This window comes from Ochotona curzoniae, unplaced genomic scaffold (assembly GCF_017591425.1).
Source record: "Ochotona curzoniae isolate NIBS_2020 unplaced genomic scaffold, NIBS_Ocur_1.0 contig_430, whole genome shotgun sequence".
NCBI lineage: Eukaryota > Metazoa > Chordata > Mammalia > Lagomorpha > Ochotonidae > Ochotona > Ochotona curzoniae.
In genome coordinates, this window is record NW_024466219.1 from 11,960,826 (window position 1) to 11,979,428 (window position 18,603).

The window sequence follows — 18,603 nt, forward strand, 5'->3', positions numbered from 1 at the left end:
CAGCTTTGCCCTGCTTTCACATAGAGCAGCAGGGCCCTCTTCTCAATGGCACCAAATTCTACGCTTGGAAAGTTGTCACAAGATTATCTAGTGCAGGACCCAGTGTGATGGCTCAACTAGCTAATCTTCCCCTTGCAAGCACCAAGATCCCATGTGGGTGCCAATTCTTGTCCTAGTTGCTCCACTTCCCATCCAGCTCACTGCTTGTGGCCTGGGAAAGCAGCTGAGAACGGCCCAAAGCCTTGGGACCCTGCACCCACGAGGGAGACCTGGTGAAGTCTCCTGGCTCCTGGCATTGGTTCAGCTTTTCTCCAGCTGTGTGGCAATTTGAGGAGTGAACCAGTAGATACAAAATGCTTCTTTGTCTCTCCTTCTCTCTATGAATCTGCCTTTCCAGTATAAATAAATAATACAAGAAATGGAAGAAATGGAGCCCTCCAAGGGGTGTGGATCAACTGAAGTGTTTTTTTTTTTTAATGTATTTTTTCATTTATTCTTATTTGGAAGTAAGTGTGTCAGAGACAGAGAGAGAATCTTTGGTTTTGCTGGTTCCCTCTGCAAATGGCTATAATACTGGGGCTGGGACAGGTGGAAACCAGGAGCCTAGAACTGTATCCAGATCTTATACACGGATGGCAGGGACCCAAGTACTTGGGCCATCTTCTGTTGCCTTCCTAGGAGCACTAACAGGAAGCTGGAACAGAAGAATTGGGGTTCGAACTGGTTTTCTGATATGGAAAGCAGTTACCACAAGTGGTGGCTTAACCTGTGGTGCAACGTTGGGCCCTGCTTGGAGGTGCCAGAAGCCGGCTGTGGAGTGTGTCCGTCTCCTGAGAGGTGCCTGTGAAATAGTAACAGCTTCTACCCCTGAATGGTGGGCTTGTTCCTGGGATCCCTGCGGTGATGCAATGCTCACAGTGACTCTGGCAGGGAGGAGCAATCCTCTTCTGTCATCCTCCAAAGCAAACCTCGACAGCCAGAGTTGCACAAGGGTCCAGCAGGTCTCCTGCAGGCTTCACCCCGTGCCGCACGCCATTGAAGGGGATGTCAGGAAGGAGAATGGCAGAGCATTCCAGAAGGCCACCTGCTCACAGATTCGTACATAGATGAGCACAGCTGCCTGCACAGGTCCAACTGGGAGCAGCTCACATGCCTACCATCCTGGCTGTGGAGACTGTGGTGTGTCACTGCATGGAAAAAGCCGTGGGCCATGGGCACATGGAGCAACCTGGATGAGACTCAGACTTCATTGTGTTCCGAGAAGCCATGTCCCGAAGAGCACATGCTATATGCTTCTACTGACAGAAATATTCTGGGAAATGCAAACGAGTCTGTGGTGTAGGAAGCAGATCAGGGGGCGGTGCTGTGGCTCAGGGAATTAAGCTGGTGCTTGTGATCCAGGCACTGGCATCGGGGTGCTGGTTCTAGTCTCAGCTGCTCTGTTCCAGTCTAGCTCCCTGCTCGTGGCCCAAGTTCCTTGAGCTATCTTGCTTTCTCCATCACATTAGAAGGGCTGGATTGGAAGTGGAGCAGTCAGGACTGGAACCAGAACCAATGCTCTGACATAGGATACCGGCCCACTGTGCTACTTAGCGTGTCCCCAGCATTTAACAGTTTAACTGTAGGGTGAGAGGTTGTGGGGAGGAACAGGCAGGCTGCAGAATCCTCAAGGTGAGATGGCCCTGCCTACCACGGTGGTCCTTTCCCTAGCCCCGTGGGTATTATGTGTAGCATCTCCCAGAGAACTTGGCAGGAAAAAACCGTTCTGAGAAAGTTTATCTATGTTTCCTGGACCCTGTACTGGCAAACGGAAGAGGATCCTTTGCCCAAGGATTGGGAACAAGGATGCAGAAGCAGGAAAATAACTTAGCTTTTCTCCTGTGCTGGCTGGGGCTGAGTCTGGGTCCTGACCCATGCAGAGGTTCATCATCCTTTCCCTGTCCCAACACCAGTGCTGGATTGCTGGGGGTCCCTCCGGATGGTGAAGGGGAAAGAGGAGGTAATGGGGACCCAGTCTTGTGGAGGGAGGATCATGCTCCTAACACAAGAGGACCAGGCTCAGGTTTCTGGAAAAGAGGGGGTGTTCCTAGAAACAGAGCCAACCTCTGAGGTGCCTGGACCACAGGGACAGGAGCCCCCTGCTGCCAAGTCAGTCTTCACACTGCCCAAGGACTACCCTTCGAAGGATGCTACCTGGCTGGGAGCTATTCTCCCTCAAAAAAGGCTGGAAATAGGGACTACCAGAGGGGCAGCAATAGTACTGGAATGATGCTGGATGGTGAGAAACCCACGTTCAATATGCCACGTGGAAGGCAGGCACTTGACCCACGTAGGACACCAGCCTCCTGTGTCAGAGGATCTGGTTCAAGTCTTCTCTCTGCTCTTGATTTCAACTTCCTGTCCTCGTGCATCCGGATGGCTTGGGTGTTTTGAGTCCTTGCCACTCACATGGAGGGTCACGTGGAGCTTCAGGCCCTTGGCTTCAGCCTGCTCCAGCCCCAGCCCCAGCCCCAGCTGCTGTGAACTTTGGGGAGTGAACCAGCAAGACTGGCGATCTCTCGGAGTCTCCCCCTTTTGAAGACCAGAAAGTAGAGAATATAGGCCGTCTCTGATGATTCAGTCTTGCCCACGTTGCTTGGCAGCCAACTTGGTTTAATCTCACATTCATCTGCTTGTCCCTCTTGCCTCCTTCTCTCTCTTCCTTCCTTTCTCTTGTTATTCTTGTTTTCTTAGCTAAGGATGTACAGAAGATAAAGACCCAGCCCCTGCCCTTGAGAAATTTCTAGAATATTGGGGAAAAGACCAACAGCTCTGATGGTGATAAGATGTAACAAACACCACGAACATCATCAGGGCTTGGGAGTGCAGGGAGCACAGGGTGCTGCCCTGGAAGCCTGAAGGAGTTGGGTCTGCATGCAGACAGCCTGCGGATTGACTGTGGCTGGGTTGGGTGTGGAAAGCAGCTCTGGCTCCTAGGAGAGGATGAGGTGGGGCTGGGGGCCAGGGAGATTGTGAGATGAGCCATGCAACAGTACAGGAGTGAGCTGTTGAGAAAGGGACCTGGATCCACCAGTTCACGGTCAAGTCACTGGGAATGATTCACATAGCCTTTGGGAACTTCAGTTTTCTCATCCTGAAATGGGGTTAGCAGGAATAATATTTTATAGGCAGTGCTTGGGGTGAAGCTGCTTGAAGGACCTGAGCTGGTGTTTTCTGCAGGGGAGTTTTACAAGAACTGCTAGACACAGGGTCAGCTGCAGGTCCTGGGCTCTTCCACCTTTTGCCATGGCTTGTCCACGCACGCATGAGGCCAACCTGGGGTCTCTGTGTTGCCTCCTGCCGACTCAGCTATGATAGGTGTGTGTAGGTCTTTCCTTCCCCAGGTTTTGGTTTTCTTGCTAGCCACCTTTTTGCTCATTTTATTTGTTTAATGTTTATTTGAAGGGTCTGGTGCAGTAGCCTCGTGGCTAAAGTCCTCTCCTTGCATGCGCCTGGGTCCCATACGGGCACCGGTTCATATCTTGGCTACTCCACTTTCCTTCCAGGTCCCTGCTTGTGGCCTGGGAAAGCAGTCAAGGATGGCCCTTGGAACCCTGCACCTGTATGGGAAGCCCTGGAAGAAGCTCCTGGTTCCTGGTTTCACATCAGCACAGCCAATTGCAGCCCACATGGGGAGTGAATTAATGGATGGAAGATCTTCGTCTCTTCTCCTCTCTATCAATCTGACTTTCCAATAAAAATAAATAATTTTTAAAATTAAAGAATAAAATTTATTTGAGCTGGAGAGAGAGAGAAGCAGTGACTACCTATCCACTGGCTCATTTCCCAAACATCTGTAACAGCTGGCTGCATCCAAGGGTCAGGGAGTCTGCAGGGGTCTTCACTGTGGCTGAGATTTTATACATGAAATGTATTAATATGAGATGCCCAGGTCCCTGTTATGAATAAAGATATCCCTCTTCGGACCTCACAGAGGTGGAAGCACTGTCACCCATATTATCTCACATTATCCCATTTCCCCAGAGATGGGTCTGTTGAGTGGTGACAGTCGAGGTGGCTGCAGGGGACTGTCATGGGATGGAGACGTGCCGTGGCCTCTTGCTGCCAGATGACGGTCACGGGGACAGAGGCTGCAGAGCTTGGTGACACCTGGCGCCAAGCCTGCACTTTCAGCTCTTTCCTGAATGTGTGGGTCCACCCACTGCCTGCAAGGCCAGCACCAGTAGGAGCATTGGTCAGAGTCCTGGCTGCTCCGCTTCTGATCCAATCTGCTATTGTGCCTGAGAAAGTATCAGAGGATGGCTCAAGTGCCTGGGCCCCTGTACCCAGGAGCAAGACCCAGATGGAGTCCCAGGTTCCTGGCTTCAGCCTGGTTCAGCCCTGGCTGTTGCAGCCACTTGGGGAATGTACCAGCGGATGGAAGATCAGTCTGTGTCTTCTTGTAACTCTGCCTTTCCAGTACGTAAACCTTCAAAGCCAATGATCAGCTTCTGAGCCTCCAAAGGGGCTGAGCAGTGCTCAGGCCCTGGTCACAGCTTCTGCCTGCATGGCACGCAGGGACAGTGTGGTCATACCCCTGCTGTACCAGGGTTAGGAAGGAGGGCGGGATTTGGAGTGCAGAGTCCAGGCTGGGTTGTGGGCAGTGTGGGGTGAGCAGGCAGAAGCCCAGAGTCTGCAGACTGAGCTACACAGTCCAGCTCAGCCCTGGCCATGGGACACTCTGCCTGGAACCAGCCAGGACCTGGGGCGGATCTGTGGGAAGCGTGTGAGCAGAGGCCATGGTTTTTATCTGATGCTTGGGGGGCTTCAGGTGCCTATAAATAAGGTTTCTTTTTCATTTTTATTTGTTTAGATTCATTTGATTTGAAAGCTCTCTCTCTCTCTCTCTCTCTCTCTTCAACTGCCTGCAATAGTCAGGGTTGGGCCAGACTAAAACCAGGAGTCCAGAACTCTATCTGGGTCACAGGGAATCAGGTATTTAGGCTGTCGCCTGCTGCTGCCCGGGTGCGCGTGAGCAGGAGGCTGGACTGGAAGCAGAGGAGTAGGGAACAAAGCCAGGCACTTAGGCATAGAATACGGACAACCCAAGCAGCATCTCAACCACCACACCAAACACCCCGACTCCTGCTACACGCATGCTAATGGCTTTAAGCCAGGAAATAACACAGTAGGTTTCTCCAGGCCGGACTTTCAGCTCACAGGCTGTTGTAGCAGGACAGGTTGAGCGACTGTGAGATGACACGAGGAAGAGGCAGCTGTGAGGAAGGTTTCGGACTCTATGGGACATGTAAGGGCAAGAGGATAGGTTGAGCCAGCACTATGTTTTGTTTTTTTTTTTTAGATTTTTTTTTTTAAATTGGAAAGTCAGATATACATAGAGGAGCAGAGACAGAGGAAGATTTTCTGTCTACTGGTTCACTCCCAAGTGGCCACAACGGCCGAAGCTGAGCCAATCCTAAGCCAGGAACCCGAAACCTCTTCCAGGTCTTCCATGTGGGTTCAGGATCCCAAGGCTTTGGGCCGTCTTCAATTGCTTTCCTAGACCACAAGCAGGGAGCTGCATGGGAAGTGGGGCAGCTGGGATTAGAACCGGGTCCTATATGGGATTCTAGTACTTGCAAGGCAAGGACTTAGCCACTAGGCTACTGTGCTGGGCCCTAGCACTATGGTTTGATGAACAGTGGCCCTCCCTGACACCAACCCAGAGAAACAGTTGTTCCACACAGGCAAGTGAACTGGAGGCAGGTGGGACAAAGATTGCAGAGTTTGGGAATGCAGGAAAGATTTGGAGTAGAGATCCAAACTGGAGAGTTACCAGCACATAAATGCAATTAGAGCTGGGAGAGGCTGAGACGATCCAGGGCAGTTATTGCAAGGGAAGAAAGGCTCAAACAGACAGAACCCACATGAGAGACAAACAGGCCCAGGGAGGATGCACAAGGAGCTATGAGCAGGAGAGCCCTTGTGGGTCTGGGATTTGGGGAACATTTCAGCAGGGGCAGGGTAGGAGTTGTACTTAGTGCTGCTTACAAGTCAAGTAAGATAGGAGTTAAAGGCAGCAAGAGGGGCCAGTGCCATGGTGTATCAGGCTAAGCCTCTGCCTGTGGTGCCGGCATTCCAGATGGGCACCAGTTTAAGTCCTGGCTGTTCTGCTTCTGATCCAACTCCCTGCTAATACACCAGGGAAAGCAGCAGAGGAGGGCCTAGTGCTCAGATCCCTGCAGTCCGTGGGAGATCTGGAAGATGCTCCTGGCTTGGGATAGGCTCAACTCTAGCCATTGCAGCTAGTTGGGGAGCGAACTGGTACATGAAAGTCTCTCTATCTCTCCTTCTCTCTCTGTAATTGTGCCTTTCAAATTAAAAAAAAAAAATCTTAAGGGAAAAGAGCAGGATTTCATAAAAGCATGGAGCACAAAGTAGGCTGGAGATAAGTAGGAAGCAGAAACATAAGTGGAGACAACCAGGTAAGAAATTTGGTACTAATAAACAGAAGCAGAGGATAGATCATAGATGGATGGCAATATAGATCACAGAGATGTAAGTAAATATGCAGATATGGGACTGGTAGCATAGTAGACTAAGCCTCCACCTTTGGTGCCAGCATCCCATCTACTTCCCATTCAGCTCTCTACTTGTGGCCTGGGAAAGCAGTGGAGGATGGCCCAAATCCTAGGGCCCCTGCATCCATGGGGGAGGCCCACAGCAGGATCCTGGCTCCTGGCCTCAGATTGGCTCAGCTCTAGCTGTTGTGGTCATTTGGGGAGCAAACTGGTGGATGGAAGATCTCTCTGTGTTTCTCCTTTCTGTAAAATCTACCTTTCAAATAAAAAGGAATCAATCTTAAAAATAGATAGATAACAGAGTACTAAGGGAAGGGCAGATAGGTGATGGGCCAATGGAGGTAGATGATACATGGATGTTTAACAGGTGATAGATGGTGGGTAAGTGGATTATAGGCATATTTTAGATGCATAGATGATGGAGATGGATGGATGGAGAGATAGACCAGAGAGTGGCAGGGTTATGCTACCAAAATGGAAGCAGCAAGAACTTGCTACATGCAGACAGAAGGAGCCAGGGCAGGGATGGGAATACTGACTGCAGTAGAACTTGTGCAACTAGGGAAGGAAAAACCTGGCTTCCACTGAGTCAGAAGGGAAGATGGAGGGCAGAGGCTGGCAGGAGCATCGGTGTTGGGGATGCCCTGAGGGAGGCCCTACTGGTACTTCCTTTCTGAGGGAGGACTCCATGCATTGGCAATGGAGGGCAGGGGGCAGCAGGAACAGCTGCTCCTGGGGGACCAGAGCCCAGGGCCCAGCTCAGGGAAGGAACACTCAGAGTGGAGTTCCCTGTACTGGGCAATTGGCAGCCTCAGGCAGCACCCATAAGCCACAAAGCCACCAAGTTTTGCCAGGAGGCCACCCCAGAGGCCAGCCTGGTTACCACAGCCATTGCCACCTACTTGGCATGCGCTCGGCACACAATAGCGGCCATGGAGGGAGCGAGAGAGAACACTCGGTGAAGTGGGGATAGGCACCCGGGGACCCTGCAGGGACTTAGCACCTCCTGCATCCCCAGCTTCTGGATTTTCATTTCCACATCATGAACACAGATCCTAGGCTGGCCTCCCACAGTTGGGGTGTGGCAGTAAGGGCACTTGTCATGTGTGCAGCCGGCCCCTAGGAGGCTCTGCAAGTACACATGGGAGCATGGCAAGGATGAGAGGAGTTGTGGAGGCTGCAGCTTTTTGAAACCCAAAGCCCATACATATGGGCCAGCTGGAGGCTCCCAGGGCATGTGTGGTGGACTCTGGCCAGTGACTTACAGCCCCGGCTTCTGAAAATGCTGGTCAGGGTGTGACTGGGGTGTGGTCGGGTCCGAGCAGGGTCACTCAGCCCCCTGGTGCGCCTGGTGATGGGTGTCTACAAGGTGTCCCTCTGTGCTTCACACACAGTAAGACCGCACATGGCCCATGGGCAGGTGACACCTGCTGGGAAAGGGGACAAGGAAAAGCAGAGGGGCTCACAGTAGCAGCAACCAGAGGCCAAGTGCCAGGGCCACGGACCTAAACACTTTAATGTACTGCTGGCAGAGTGATCTGCTCCCATTACCCAGGCCTTTCTTGCTGGCAAAGGGAGGGACCTGGATGTCCGAAGCCAGTTCTGACCACCACAGCTCAGCAGAAGAAGTTCTCTTGCACAGTACCCTGCTTCCTGGTTGCACCAGCTCTAGCCTATGTTGATGCTACACATCTGTCACAGCTTGGGAGGAACAAGGGGCTCCTGGGAGCCCTGCATCTGGTCAAGGCCAGGCAGGGAGGAGCTGTGGTCCCAGCTTCCCAGGGTGCTGGCTGTGCCCTGTATAGCCTCCCGTTCTCTCAGTAGCTCCACAGCTGCCACCTCCACTTCCTCGTGTTCCATGTGACAGGCATCTGCCAAGGCCTGGCCTGTGGCCATGACGAAGCCAGCATCAGCTGCCAAGGTGTCCAGGCCTCCTCGAAGCAGAGCCTATAGGGAGGAGGGGAGGCTGGGTGGGGTGGGGTTACAGTCTCCAGGCCAGGCTGCTCTGGGGCTGACCCTCAAGACCACCCTCTGCTCCCACCCAGCCTCACCTCTCGGATCAGCATGGTTATGGCAGGACCTGGGTGCTGAGGGGTGCTCCCATTGGAGCACCTGCTCTGGGGCACTTCCTCCTGCAGAGACCCTGCCCAGGAGTTCTTCCTCTGCCCTTGCTCTGGAGCATCCATGCTGGGTTGCTGCTCCAAATACACAAAAGCAAAGACCCCAACAGGGATGCTGGAGCTCATATGTATGGCAAAAATTCCGGCTCATCTGAGGGAGCCCCAACCAACACCCACAGTAAAGGAGCACCCACTGAAATGCAGAACATTGTAGGGTTGACGGGCAAGCGGCTGGCAGGCCCCTCCCCAGCCCCAACTCCACCTGCAGCCAGGCCTGGTGCGGTCTCTGTGTGGAGCTCCCTTCCCAGGCTGCTGCCCTCTTACCTGGCAAGAGGCAGGAGGGGTTTGGTCAGTGGGCATTACCATCTGGGCCAGCTGTGCCTTCGGTTTTTCTGAACAGGGCTTGCTGCGGGCTCCTGTGGACAAGATGGGGCCAGGACAAGGGGGGCTGTGATACTGTCCCCCAATCCACACAGCATCATTTGGTTGACCAGCTACATTCAGGGTGTCAGGTGTTAAACAGTGGACATGTCATGGGCCCAACCAGCTCTGGCCCAGGTGGAATTGCCCACATCCTCCCACCTTGCCTTGCATCCTTATAGGCTGGCAGAAACCAAGTTGTCCTCCAGCTCATGAGTGTGTGCATGTGGAAGTTGTGTGCGTGTCGGGAAGGTGGGGATACACCTGTACTGCTCCCAGTATTCCTAGGGCTTCCCCTGTCACATGACAGTGTGGGACCTTCCAGGGCCACACTGTCAGTGAGGCAGAGGCTGCCCTTCTGGGGTGCCAGGAGAAGGGGACTCCCCTGCTGGACCAATGTGGGGGTTGGTGATGAGTTTTCCAGCAGGCCTCTGGAGGCCCTCATGGTATAAACATGCTATGCTGCTCTTCACTCCTATTCAGAACTGGTCCCTTTTCCTCTGCCTGCATGAACAGTGTGCCCTGGCGGCTCTCGCAACCTGGGGGCCCAGCTGTTCCCTTTCCAGCAGGGATTCCAGAGCCCAAGGACAGAGCAAGGCTCTCTGGAGGCAGTCCCAGCTGCTCAAGTACTGGGGAAGGACTGACCCAGGGCCCTGAGAGGGTGGCCACAGGCTCCTCGTCCCATCACAGGTGTCTCCATCTCCGCTGGGAACTCTCTTTCGTAGTGCATGCTGAAATGAAAGGGAGGCTGGGTAAGGCAGAGCAGGTGGCCGATTTCCTGTTGATCCCACTCTCTGGGGCCACAAACACACCTTTCCTCTGGGGTCTGCAGCCATCAGAATGCGGTGACCCAGGATGTACTATCACTCACCACCTCAGCCCTAGCACAGCCCTTAACATCTGCCCATCCCTCTGCGGCACCTGACACCATGGCAACCCGTAGCCACCGTGCCTTTCAAGGGGGGTTCCTCTGACCTTGGGGAGATCTGGCTGCGGGTTGGGGAGCTGTTTGCTTGGCTTTTCCCAGTGCTGCCCATCCCTGAGGCCTGGAACATAGCCTTTCCAGCTCTCTCACCAGTCAGCCTCCCGTCCACAACCAGTTCTGCCTCTGAGCCAGCTACTCGGCTGCAGCTGTGACTGCAGGAGGCTCTTGTCCCCAGTCTGACTTGAACTTGAGATGGGGACAGCCCAGCAGCATGGCGTTTTTCAATTCTGAATCTCACAACTGCACTGGTTTTGGGAGCTGCTGAAGGCCAACACTGACGAGAGCCTGCCACCTGTTGGCTAAAACAGTCTCTGCAGCTTTGGTGCAAGATGGAACCCAAAGGGCCACAAAGGTGTACAAAAGACATCTGGCCAATTTGGGAGATGTTCATTCTAAGTCAGCTTGAAACCCCCTAAATAGGTCCTCCCAATGTTATCCCAGTAGCCCTACACTCAGGGTCAGAAGTTATACCACTACCTGGAAAACGTCTGGCTGTTGCTATGATTGCTGTTGCCATGAGCAACGTTGGAGTTGGCATTGTTGACGTTAGCACGAGCCAGAGGGTTAGTGCTTGGGTCTTGAGGGAAGTCCTCCAAGAAGACAGGCGACTCCAGCTCCTCCATTTCTATCTCAGAAAACTGGAGGGGTCTTTGGTTGGCCATGACGGGGGGCAGGGAGTTGGTCCTTTCCAGGAAGTTGTCCACCTGGCCAAACAGGCCTCCAGTCCTCTAGTGGCAAGTAGGAGAAGAACCATGGCGAGAAGTGGGAGTGAGAACTGGTGTGGAGGGGGCTGTTTCCTGGGGACAAGTCCAGTGAAGCCCGAGGAGGATGGATGGTACAGAGAAATCAGAGGAGGAAAAACCTAACACGCAGAAACTTCTTGATTTGCTTTCTAAAACTTGTGATAGACTTACAGGATCATACAGGGGGTCTGGCCACACAGACATGGGAAAGGGATGGGCGGGGCAAGCCCTCAACTGGGAATGTGTAGAGCTGGTCCAGGGCTCCCTGCTGAGCCTGTATGGGGCATCCCACATCATCTCTGGGCCCCCACCTCCTCACACACCTAGAAAGGCTTATGGGAACCATCCAAAGTGTTCCAAGAAACACTAGACAGGGAGAGGGAGTGGAGACCACACAGCTGGAGGCAGGTGGGGCCATGAGGGTGGAGGGGCTCAGGCCTATGGACAGTGGCCGGGGCTTTTGGGTAGAGGTGCGGGTGAGGTGGGAGGTGTTCCATGTCTGACCCTGGAGTTGGACTGCTGGGTCATGGACTGAGTCGTGAGAGAGGCAGGGACAGGATGTGCTGGGAGGCTTTCTGCAGAGTAGGCTCCTCTCCTCCAGGAATCTCTACCACTCACTGTGTCTAGGTGGCCAGGTGTGGCCCTGGACTTCACTCACCCGAAAGATCCCCTCCTCCATGGCAGCCTCCACCATGGCTCTCTCCAGCTCCTCCTCGGCGGTCAGGTCCCCTGAGATGGTCCGGTGGATCTCCGGGGCTGCCTCTTCCTCAATGGTCCTCAGCCCGGCCTGCGAGGTGGGGGCAAAGTCTAGAGGAGATGACCAGACCCACACCCTACCCCATTTCTCATTCTCCGATTCTCATCGCATCACTCAGACCCCATGCCTACTTGGGGCTCCTCCAATGTCCTGTGTAGCTCCTGGGTCCTGCTCTGCCCTCTGGGACAGCTCACACCCTAACTGGGTCTGAGGATTGTTCTCATGGTGGGGTGACAGCAGAGGGCCAGATTGAGCCATCCCTTCTTTTCCTTGCTCCTCTGGCATCCTTGTTACTCTCTGTGCCAGCATTCCTGGACCCTCCAAGACACAGCTGGTGAGCTGGAGGCTGAAACCTGGCTGGGCCCAGGGCCCCTCAGGGCTTCCCTGCGTTGACTCACCTGGATCTGCACTGTGTCCTTCTTGGGCCGATAGCCATAGTACTCCTCCTGGCGCTTCATGAACTTGCGGAAGTGCTCCTGGATGAGGAAGGTGGCATAGAACTTCCCCACCGTCACCTCGTCATCTGCAGGGGAGTCAATGAGAGTAGTCCTGAAGCCCAACAGGAATCTGGCACTGGATTCAGAGCGTGGCCGGGGCTAGGCCCCTTGGCAATCCTTGGACTGCTGATCAGATCATGGGGCACCTCACACCCTGAGACTGCTGGGGTGCTTGCTAGATGCCCACCTGGCCTACCTAAGGCATTTACAGAAGGCTGAGGCTGTTCCCAGGCAGCTACTCATCCCCTTCTCTCCACGGGTTCTGGACCCTGGCCTCCCAAAGCAGCACCTGCCTCCTATGGGTGGGATGACCTGGTCCAGGAGCTTCATGCTGGTTCTCTTCCAGATCTTCTTGATGATGGCCCTCAGCTCCTCGTTGGCCTGCTCAAAGTTCCCTGGGGCAGAGGAGAGGCAAGGATGGCCTGAGTCATCAGGCCAGGCCACAAGCCCTGGACAAGGTTACCCAGCACGATCTGAACTGCTCTGGGAACTAGGCATATACTCCACATGCATGGCCCGAGTTTCCTTTAGCAGCAGCGGCAGAGCTGGGCACCAGAGACAGGGTGCCAGCTTCCCCATCCTTGTGAGGTAGCTCAGTCCTCAGGCTACCTGCTTCTGCTCCATGCACTTACCCAGAATGGCTGACTTTGGGGTCCATCACCTCCTCCTCCTTTCTTCCCCCAAACCTTTGACTCCTCCTGTGCTATGGTCTGTACCCAGCACCTTTGGGTAGGCCTCTTGCTGTGCCCTAACCCCATCTTCCTCTCCTTTTCTTTCTAATGATGGTCCCAAGTCCTACTCTGAGACCCAGCTTACCCTGACTCCTCTCTCACTCCCGCCGTGACTGTATCTTCCTAGCTACAGGACCTGCAAGCTCATTGTCTATGCTCCAACCTGCCCAGTACCCCTTAAGCCCTCTGCTCCTGCCCAGAGCTGCCCTCAGGGTGCCACACCCCTCCCTGAGCACAGACACAGTGGGGAGAGTCGGGGAACACATCTCCTGCCCAGCAGAGAATTCTCCAGCTTTCTCTGAGCCCCAAGATGCATGAAAACCTTGTGGCATGGCCTGGGGTCCTCTGGCAGAGTCGCAGCCAGGAAGCATGCCTGGGAGGAAGTTCCCCCCTGCTCACCCACCTCCAGCCACTGGCAGGCCCTCACCTTCTGTTTTGATCTTGAGCGCTGTGCGCACCAGGGCAAAGAGCGTGGCATTGAAGGTGACGGTGCCATCACTGTTCAAGGGCATGTTCATGCCCACCAGGCGCTGTAGGGGGTCAGGGAGTAGGGACAGGGGTTTGCTGCTAGTCTGCCACCTGGTCTGGATGGGTGGGACGTGAGGGCAGATGGGCAGGCTGACCAGGGGACATCTCCATGAGGGGCTGGTGTGGTGAGACTGAGTCCTTAGGGAGGGACTTGGGCCCCCGTGACACTGGCTCCTCTTGCTCCCCCAGAACCAGCAACTCGGTTACCTTACAGGCCACACGGTGGGGACAGAACTTCCCGAAGCCCAGAGGGGGCTGGATCCTCCTCAGCAGTGTTACCACGTCCAGGTGCTTGATTCGCCCCCTGTGGGAGGACATGGAGACTGGTGTCCCACGCAGTGCCACCCAGCCCGCAGCCTTGCAGAGCTGGGAGATGCAAAGTCATGGGTCCTTGCTGTGCAGCTGTTTGGGGGATCCCCTCCCTTTGCATGGGCTCATGGTGGTCCCCACTACATGAAATGGCATCCCTTCCAATGCGGGTCCACAGGTCTGGAAGCTGGACTCTGTTCTCCCCAGGGCTGTTCCTCCCTTGGATTCAGTCCCCTGTGGCAGGGGGCTGCAGGGCTGTGCTAACAGAAGTTCAGGGCAGGGGGTCAAAAGAGGTGGAGACCTCATTGCAGAGCTGGCCCAGAGCCAGAAACCACAGTGCTTCAAGCAGAGCAGCCGGCAAGGTCAGAGGAAGCTGTGGGAGGCATGGGAGCACTTCCTTTTTCCTCTGATGAGCTGCTGGGAGACAGGGAGCATTTCCTGTCTGGCCCCGGAACACTGGATAAGGACTGGCAGAAAGCCGAGTGGGGCAGACAGGGAATGGACGCTCTGGCATAAACACTTTACAGCCTGGTTGCGCTGGGCAGATCAATGTTGGATCCCAACGTCCTTTCCGACCAGTCACACGGCCCAAGTCTCTCTGAGCCCCAGTTTTCATATCAGGGAGACTAAGAATGTCTGGGCTGGTTGCGAGGAATGAATGAGACAATACGTGTGGTGCTAAGCCTAGGGCCTGGTACCTGTCCTCTTTGGCTAGGGAGAAGTGCTTCCCAAGCTTTCATGTATATATACTGATGGCTTGGGGAGAGGTTTACTAGTGATGCAGTCTGGGTAAGGCTTGGAACTCTACATTTTCTTCTAGCTCTTGTTGGTTGTTCTATGAGTGGCCAGGGCCTGCAGTGTCCAGTCAGATCCTGAGCTGCCCACTCCTAGGAGTGTCCCAGCAGAAGCTGGGTGCCATTTCCCAAAACGGAACTCCAGGCCTCTGGATGGGGACCTTGAACAGCAGCTTTCCATGGGACAGTGGGTTCATGGTTTGAGGAGGGTCCAGCATGGAACCTCTAGACAGGACTCACTTGGCCTCTGGGTCGTACTCTGCCCAGATGGCCTTGAACTCATCCAGGTGGTGAGGGCCCAGGATGGACCAGTCACGTGTGAGGTAGTCGAAGTTGTCCATGATGACAGCCACAAAGAGGTTGATGATCTATAGGAAGAGAACAAGAAGGGATGGGGTGGGGGCACTGCGAGATTGCCTGGGGCCACGGCTTCTCCAATGCCTGGGCAATGCAGGACCTGCATTCCATTGGCAGGCAGGGCTGTGCCCCTGGGGTTCACACACAGGCAGGATCCTCTGCCTGGGGACTGGTGCTCAGCTCAGCACCTCACTGGAAGTCACTCCTGCCTCAGCCTCCTGCCCTACCGCAGAAAGGGGCTCGCCCCTCCTCTGTGCCCTGTTTTTGCTCCTGTCTTTTCCTCAATATGAGGGATCCCCCCTGGATTGCCCATGTAAGTGCTCCCCGTGCTCCCCTTTCTCCCCACAAGTTCCCACAGGGGCAGGGCTGCGTTGCATTCCATCTCTACCCTCTGTATCCATCTCAGACCTTGGCACACCTCGGTCCAGGATTTTCAGGAAATATCAAAATCTGAAGGAATGAGGGTAGACTCAACACCTCCTCCTGCAAAGATGGCACCACTGGGCTCTCAGCAAGACTTGGGACTCAGTCGCTAACCCCACAAGGTTGTCTTCTGAGGCTCAGTCTCAGTCTCCTCGTAGAGGGAAGCTTTTTCCTCTGAGGACCAGCCAGGGGACACGGCTCCCTGGGAAGGCCTACCCAGGGCAGGACCTCACAAAATGCCTTTGATTGCTGTCCAGCATTGCTAATCAGATATGGAGACAGATGGGAAACTTTTCACAAAGCACAGCCATGCTCATGATGGCCAGAAGGCGGGACAATCTAGCCAGAGTCGCCTAGGTTCCTAAGACATGGCTAGCCAGGCAGGAGACAGCAAGCTCTTCCCCAGGTGCAAGTGCGCTGGCCTCTTACCAGGAAGGCGCAGAGCATGTAGAAGCTGATGAAATAGTAGTAGGCGAAGTTGGTGCCACACGTGTACTCCTCGCCCGGGGCATAGTCCGATTCGGGGTCACACAGCTTCCCGTAGCTGCAGGCCAGCAGGATCTCCTGCCACGCCTCCCCTGTGGCACACCTGCCAAACAAAAGCCCCAGTCACTCCAGGGCCAAGGCAGGATGTGGTCCATGAGAGGTCAGATGCCCAAATTCACTGTGTAGCTTCGGGAGGAGCAGGGCGCCCGTTCCACCCTCTGTTCCACCATCAAGGATACCACAAGTAGGAGCTGAGTTACAGCCCTGGGACTTGTTAGCTAGAATGGATATCCCTGTCCTGACCATGGCAAGGCAAGGCTGGGGGCCACCAAGGACCCCCTGCTCTCTTGGGAGGGACCTTTAACCTCTGTCTCCTGTGGCAGGGGGACAGGCTGGAGGAGTAAGTGGCATCCCGCTGAACAGAGGGACCCGGAGCAGAGTGAAGCAGTGGGGACAGCTTTTGGGAGGTGACAGCTGGCCAGAGGCTGAACGGGGGCTCTCGGAGTACGGCCCTGTCTAGCCTGGGCTGTGGGACCTGCCTGAAGAGCAGCAGCACAGCCTGCGGGAAGGTTTGGAAGTTGTTGTTGCGGTTGATCTGGGTCCCATCCACCATGGCGATCTTCCCGAACATCTACAAGACACAAAGTACCCAGCTTCGGGACCTGGACCTCATTGGCCCCTACACTCCCCTCCTGTTGTCCCTCACCTTCAGCCCCCACTCTTCCCAGACCCCCTTCCCTCAGGCTATGCCAGCCCCAAAGTCAACCATATTGAATTCTTTCTAGGCTGGGTCAAATTTTCTAGTCTGTGTCCAGACAGCAGATCCAAGTGCCCAGCAGCAAGCCGGCCAAGGTGTCCAGGGGTAGGGGAAGGGCCTTCAGATGAGGGTGCCCCGGGCCACCCAGGCCTTTGACTGGGGTCTTAGAGACACCACCTGGCCCCTTCTTGACTGTCTGCATGCCCAGGTTTCTCCTGGAAGCCCTCCAGGTTTCTCATGCAGCAGGCATCTGAGAAGCCGGCATGCAGCTCACCTCGTGGCTGCCCAAGGCTGGAGGCAGGGCCAGGCCCAGACTGATTAGCTCACAGATACCCCCCTCTAGCATGGCCATGGCACAACCTTCCCCTAGGCCCCTCTGCCTCTCACCTGCATGCCAATGACAGCATAGATGAAGAAGAGCATGACAATGAGAAGAGCCACGTAGGGCAGGGCCTGCAGGATAGGCAGGGGCGTCAGCGCCATGGCTCCACTTGTCTGCCCCATACCCCTGCCCTTTTGCAGCTCCCCAGAGCCCTCCCCACCACCTAGGTCCCCAGGGATCCATGCTGAGGAGGGAAGAGAAGGAGGAAGGGGTAGGAGGATGGTCCTAGTGGCCTGTCCCTGCAGGGCCCGCCCCGCCCGTGGCACCTGGAAGGACTTGATGAACGTCCATAGTAGGGTGCGCACACCCTCCGCTCGGCTCAGCAGCTTGATCAGCCTCATGACTCGGAACAGGCGGAAAAAGGCACTGGAGATGCGGGCACTCTCGTCTGGGTCCTGTGGGGCGGCAGCCCCAGAGGTCAGTCTGGGAGATGTTCCTTGGGATGGGGGTGGGGTGGGAGAGGGGGCTGGGAGGGCAGAGGTGCTGTGTGCATGGGGCAGGTGGGGAGGGTGGCATGTCAGTGGGTGGGAGGAGCCCCAGCCCTGTCGGCATGGCCCCTGTCCTCCACCAGCTCTGGGCTGACATCAGGGTTGGTGCTCAGAGTAGAGGCAGGTGAGCTGGGAGCTGGGGCACCAAGCCGTGCGCTGAGCCCATGCTTGGGGCAGCAGCAGGGAGTGTGCCTGGGCATGGCTACCGCCAGACTTCCTGGAACCTCCTGCTCTCCTCACCTGTTCTTCCAGCTGCTGCTGAGCTGAGGAACCTGGGGTCCCTTGCCTAGTGCCCTCCCAGTGCAAAAAGTCCCAAAACTTGGTGGCTCTGTCACCATCAACTCAACATGGCCTTTCCCTCCACCCCCAACACCGTAACCGTACCCTCAGCCGGACCAGTCTCTGTCCTGTGGCGGCTCAGACACAAGCATGGCACTGGAAAGGACAGCCCTGCCCACCCTGTTTCTAATGCCCCCAAGGGCCTCATGCCCAATGAACTGGCCCTTGAGTCCAGCACCTACAACCATAGTCCTCCTGTACATTCCTGTTTGTGGAGAGGCCTGTCCTTCCGGAGGCTTGAGGAAGCCGCTACACCCATGCATGTTTGGTTGCAGCACCCCCAGCCACCCTAAGCCCGGCTCCTCAGGCAGCCAGCTCTAGGGAAGGAAGCCCTGAGTGCCTTTGCACCCCATGCAGTGGCACGGCCAGGTGGCAGCATGCTGCAGTGGCGGGGTGGGGGGGTGGCGGGCGTGCTGGAGCCTCATGCAGCCCAGAATTACAACGTTCCCGCAGCCGCCACCCAGGCAATACAGTCCCCCGCTGGAGGCCAGGAAAGTCTGTGGAGAAAAGAGACGAGGGGAGGGAAGGGGAGGGTAGAGAGGAGGAGGGACACGAGGGGGGGAGTGAAGAGAAGCGTCAGAAAGGACAGTCACAGACGAGTTAGAGAGAGAAAAAGAGAGAGAGGCAGGGGCCACGGCCCCACATGGTTGCAGTCAGGGGCGGGATGGGTGGGAGTGAGGACAAAGCTCTGTGGGGCAGTGAGGCGGGAGGCTGGGGCAAGGGAGCAACAAGGTGGGTAGGGGGACTGGACATAGATGGGACCCGCTCAGCTCTGTACGCATGTGCAGGGGACAGGACCTGAACCTTGCTCTGTCTGGATCATATGATGCTGGGGTATGTTGGCAAACACCTGCTTGTCGCTGCAGGTGGACTCAGGCCACCCCCTCACCTAGATGTCAGGTCGAGACCCTTAGGGAAGTGCCCCCT

At 55.5% G+C, this 18,603-nt stretch overlaps 1 protein-coding gene across 1 annotated transcript in view; it reads right to left on the minus strand.

Moving 5' to 3' along the window:
* Window positions 1–8,255: 8,255 nt before the first annotated feature.
* The window catches only part of CACNA1S (calcium voltage-gated channel subunit alpha1 S), a 53,561-nt gene continuing 43,213 nt past the window's right edge, over window positions 8,256–18,603 (minus strand). Inside the window, exons 29-44 of the mRNA XM_040985211.1 lie at window positions 18,117–18,173; window positions 17,116–17,244; window positions 16,855–16,920; window positions 16,250–16,341; window positions 15,654–15,813; window positions 14,685–14,812; window positions 13,549–13,645; window positions 13,241–13,343; window positions 12,376–12,477; window positions 11,984–12,108; window positions 11,487–11,615; window positions 10,563–10,813; window positions 9,746–9,831; window positions 9,005–9,096; window positions 8,612–8,755; window positions 8,256–8,507 (exon numbers count right to left, since the gene is read on the minus strand). Coding sequence (XP_040841145.1) covers window positions 8,256–8,507; window positions 8,612–8,755; window positions 9,005–9,096; window positions 9,746–9,831; window positions 10,563–10,813; window positions 11,487–11,615; window positions 11,984–12,108; window positions 12,376–12,477; window positions 13,241–13,343; window positions 13,549–13,645; window positions 14,685–14,812; window positions 15,654–15,813; window positions 16,250–16,341; window positions 16,855–16,920; window positions 17,116–17,244; window positions 18,117–18,173 — 2,013 coding nt within the window. The remainder of the gene's footprint in view (window positions 8,508–8,611; window positions 8,756–9,004; window positions 9,097–9,745; window positions 9,832–10,562; window positions 10,814–11,486; window positions 11,616–11,983; window positions 12,109–12,375; window positions 12,478–13,240; window positions 13,344–13,548; window positions 13,646–14,684; window positions 14,813–15,653; window positions 15,814–16,249; window positions 16,342–16,854; window positions 16,921–17,115; window positions 17,245–18,116; window positions 18,174–18,603) is intronic.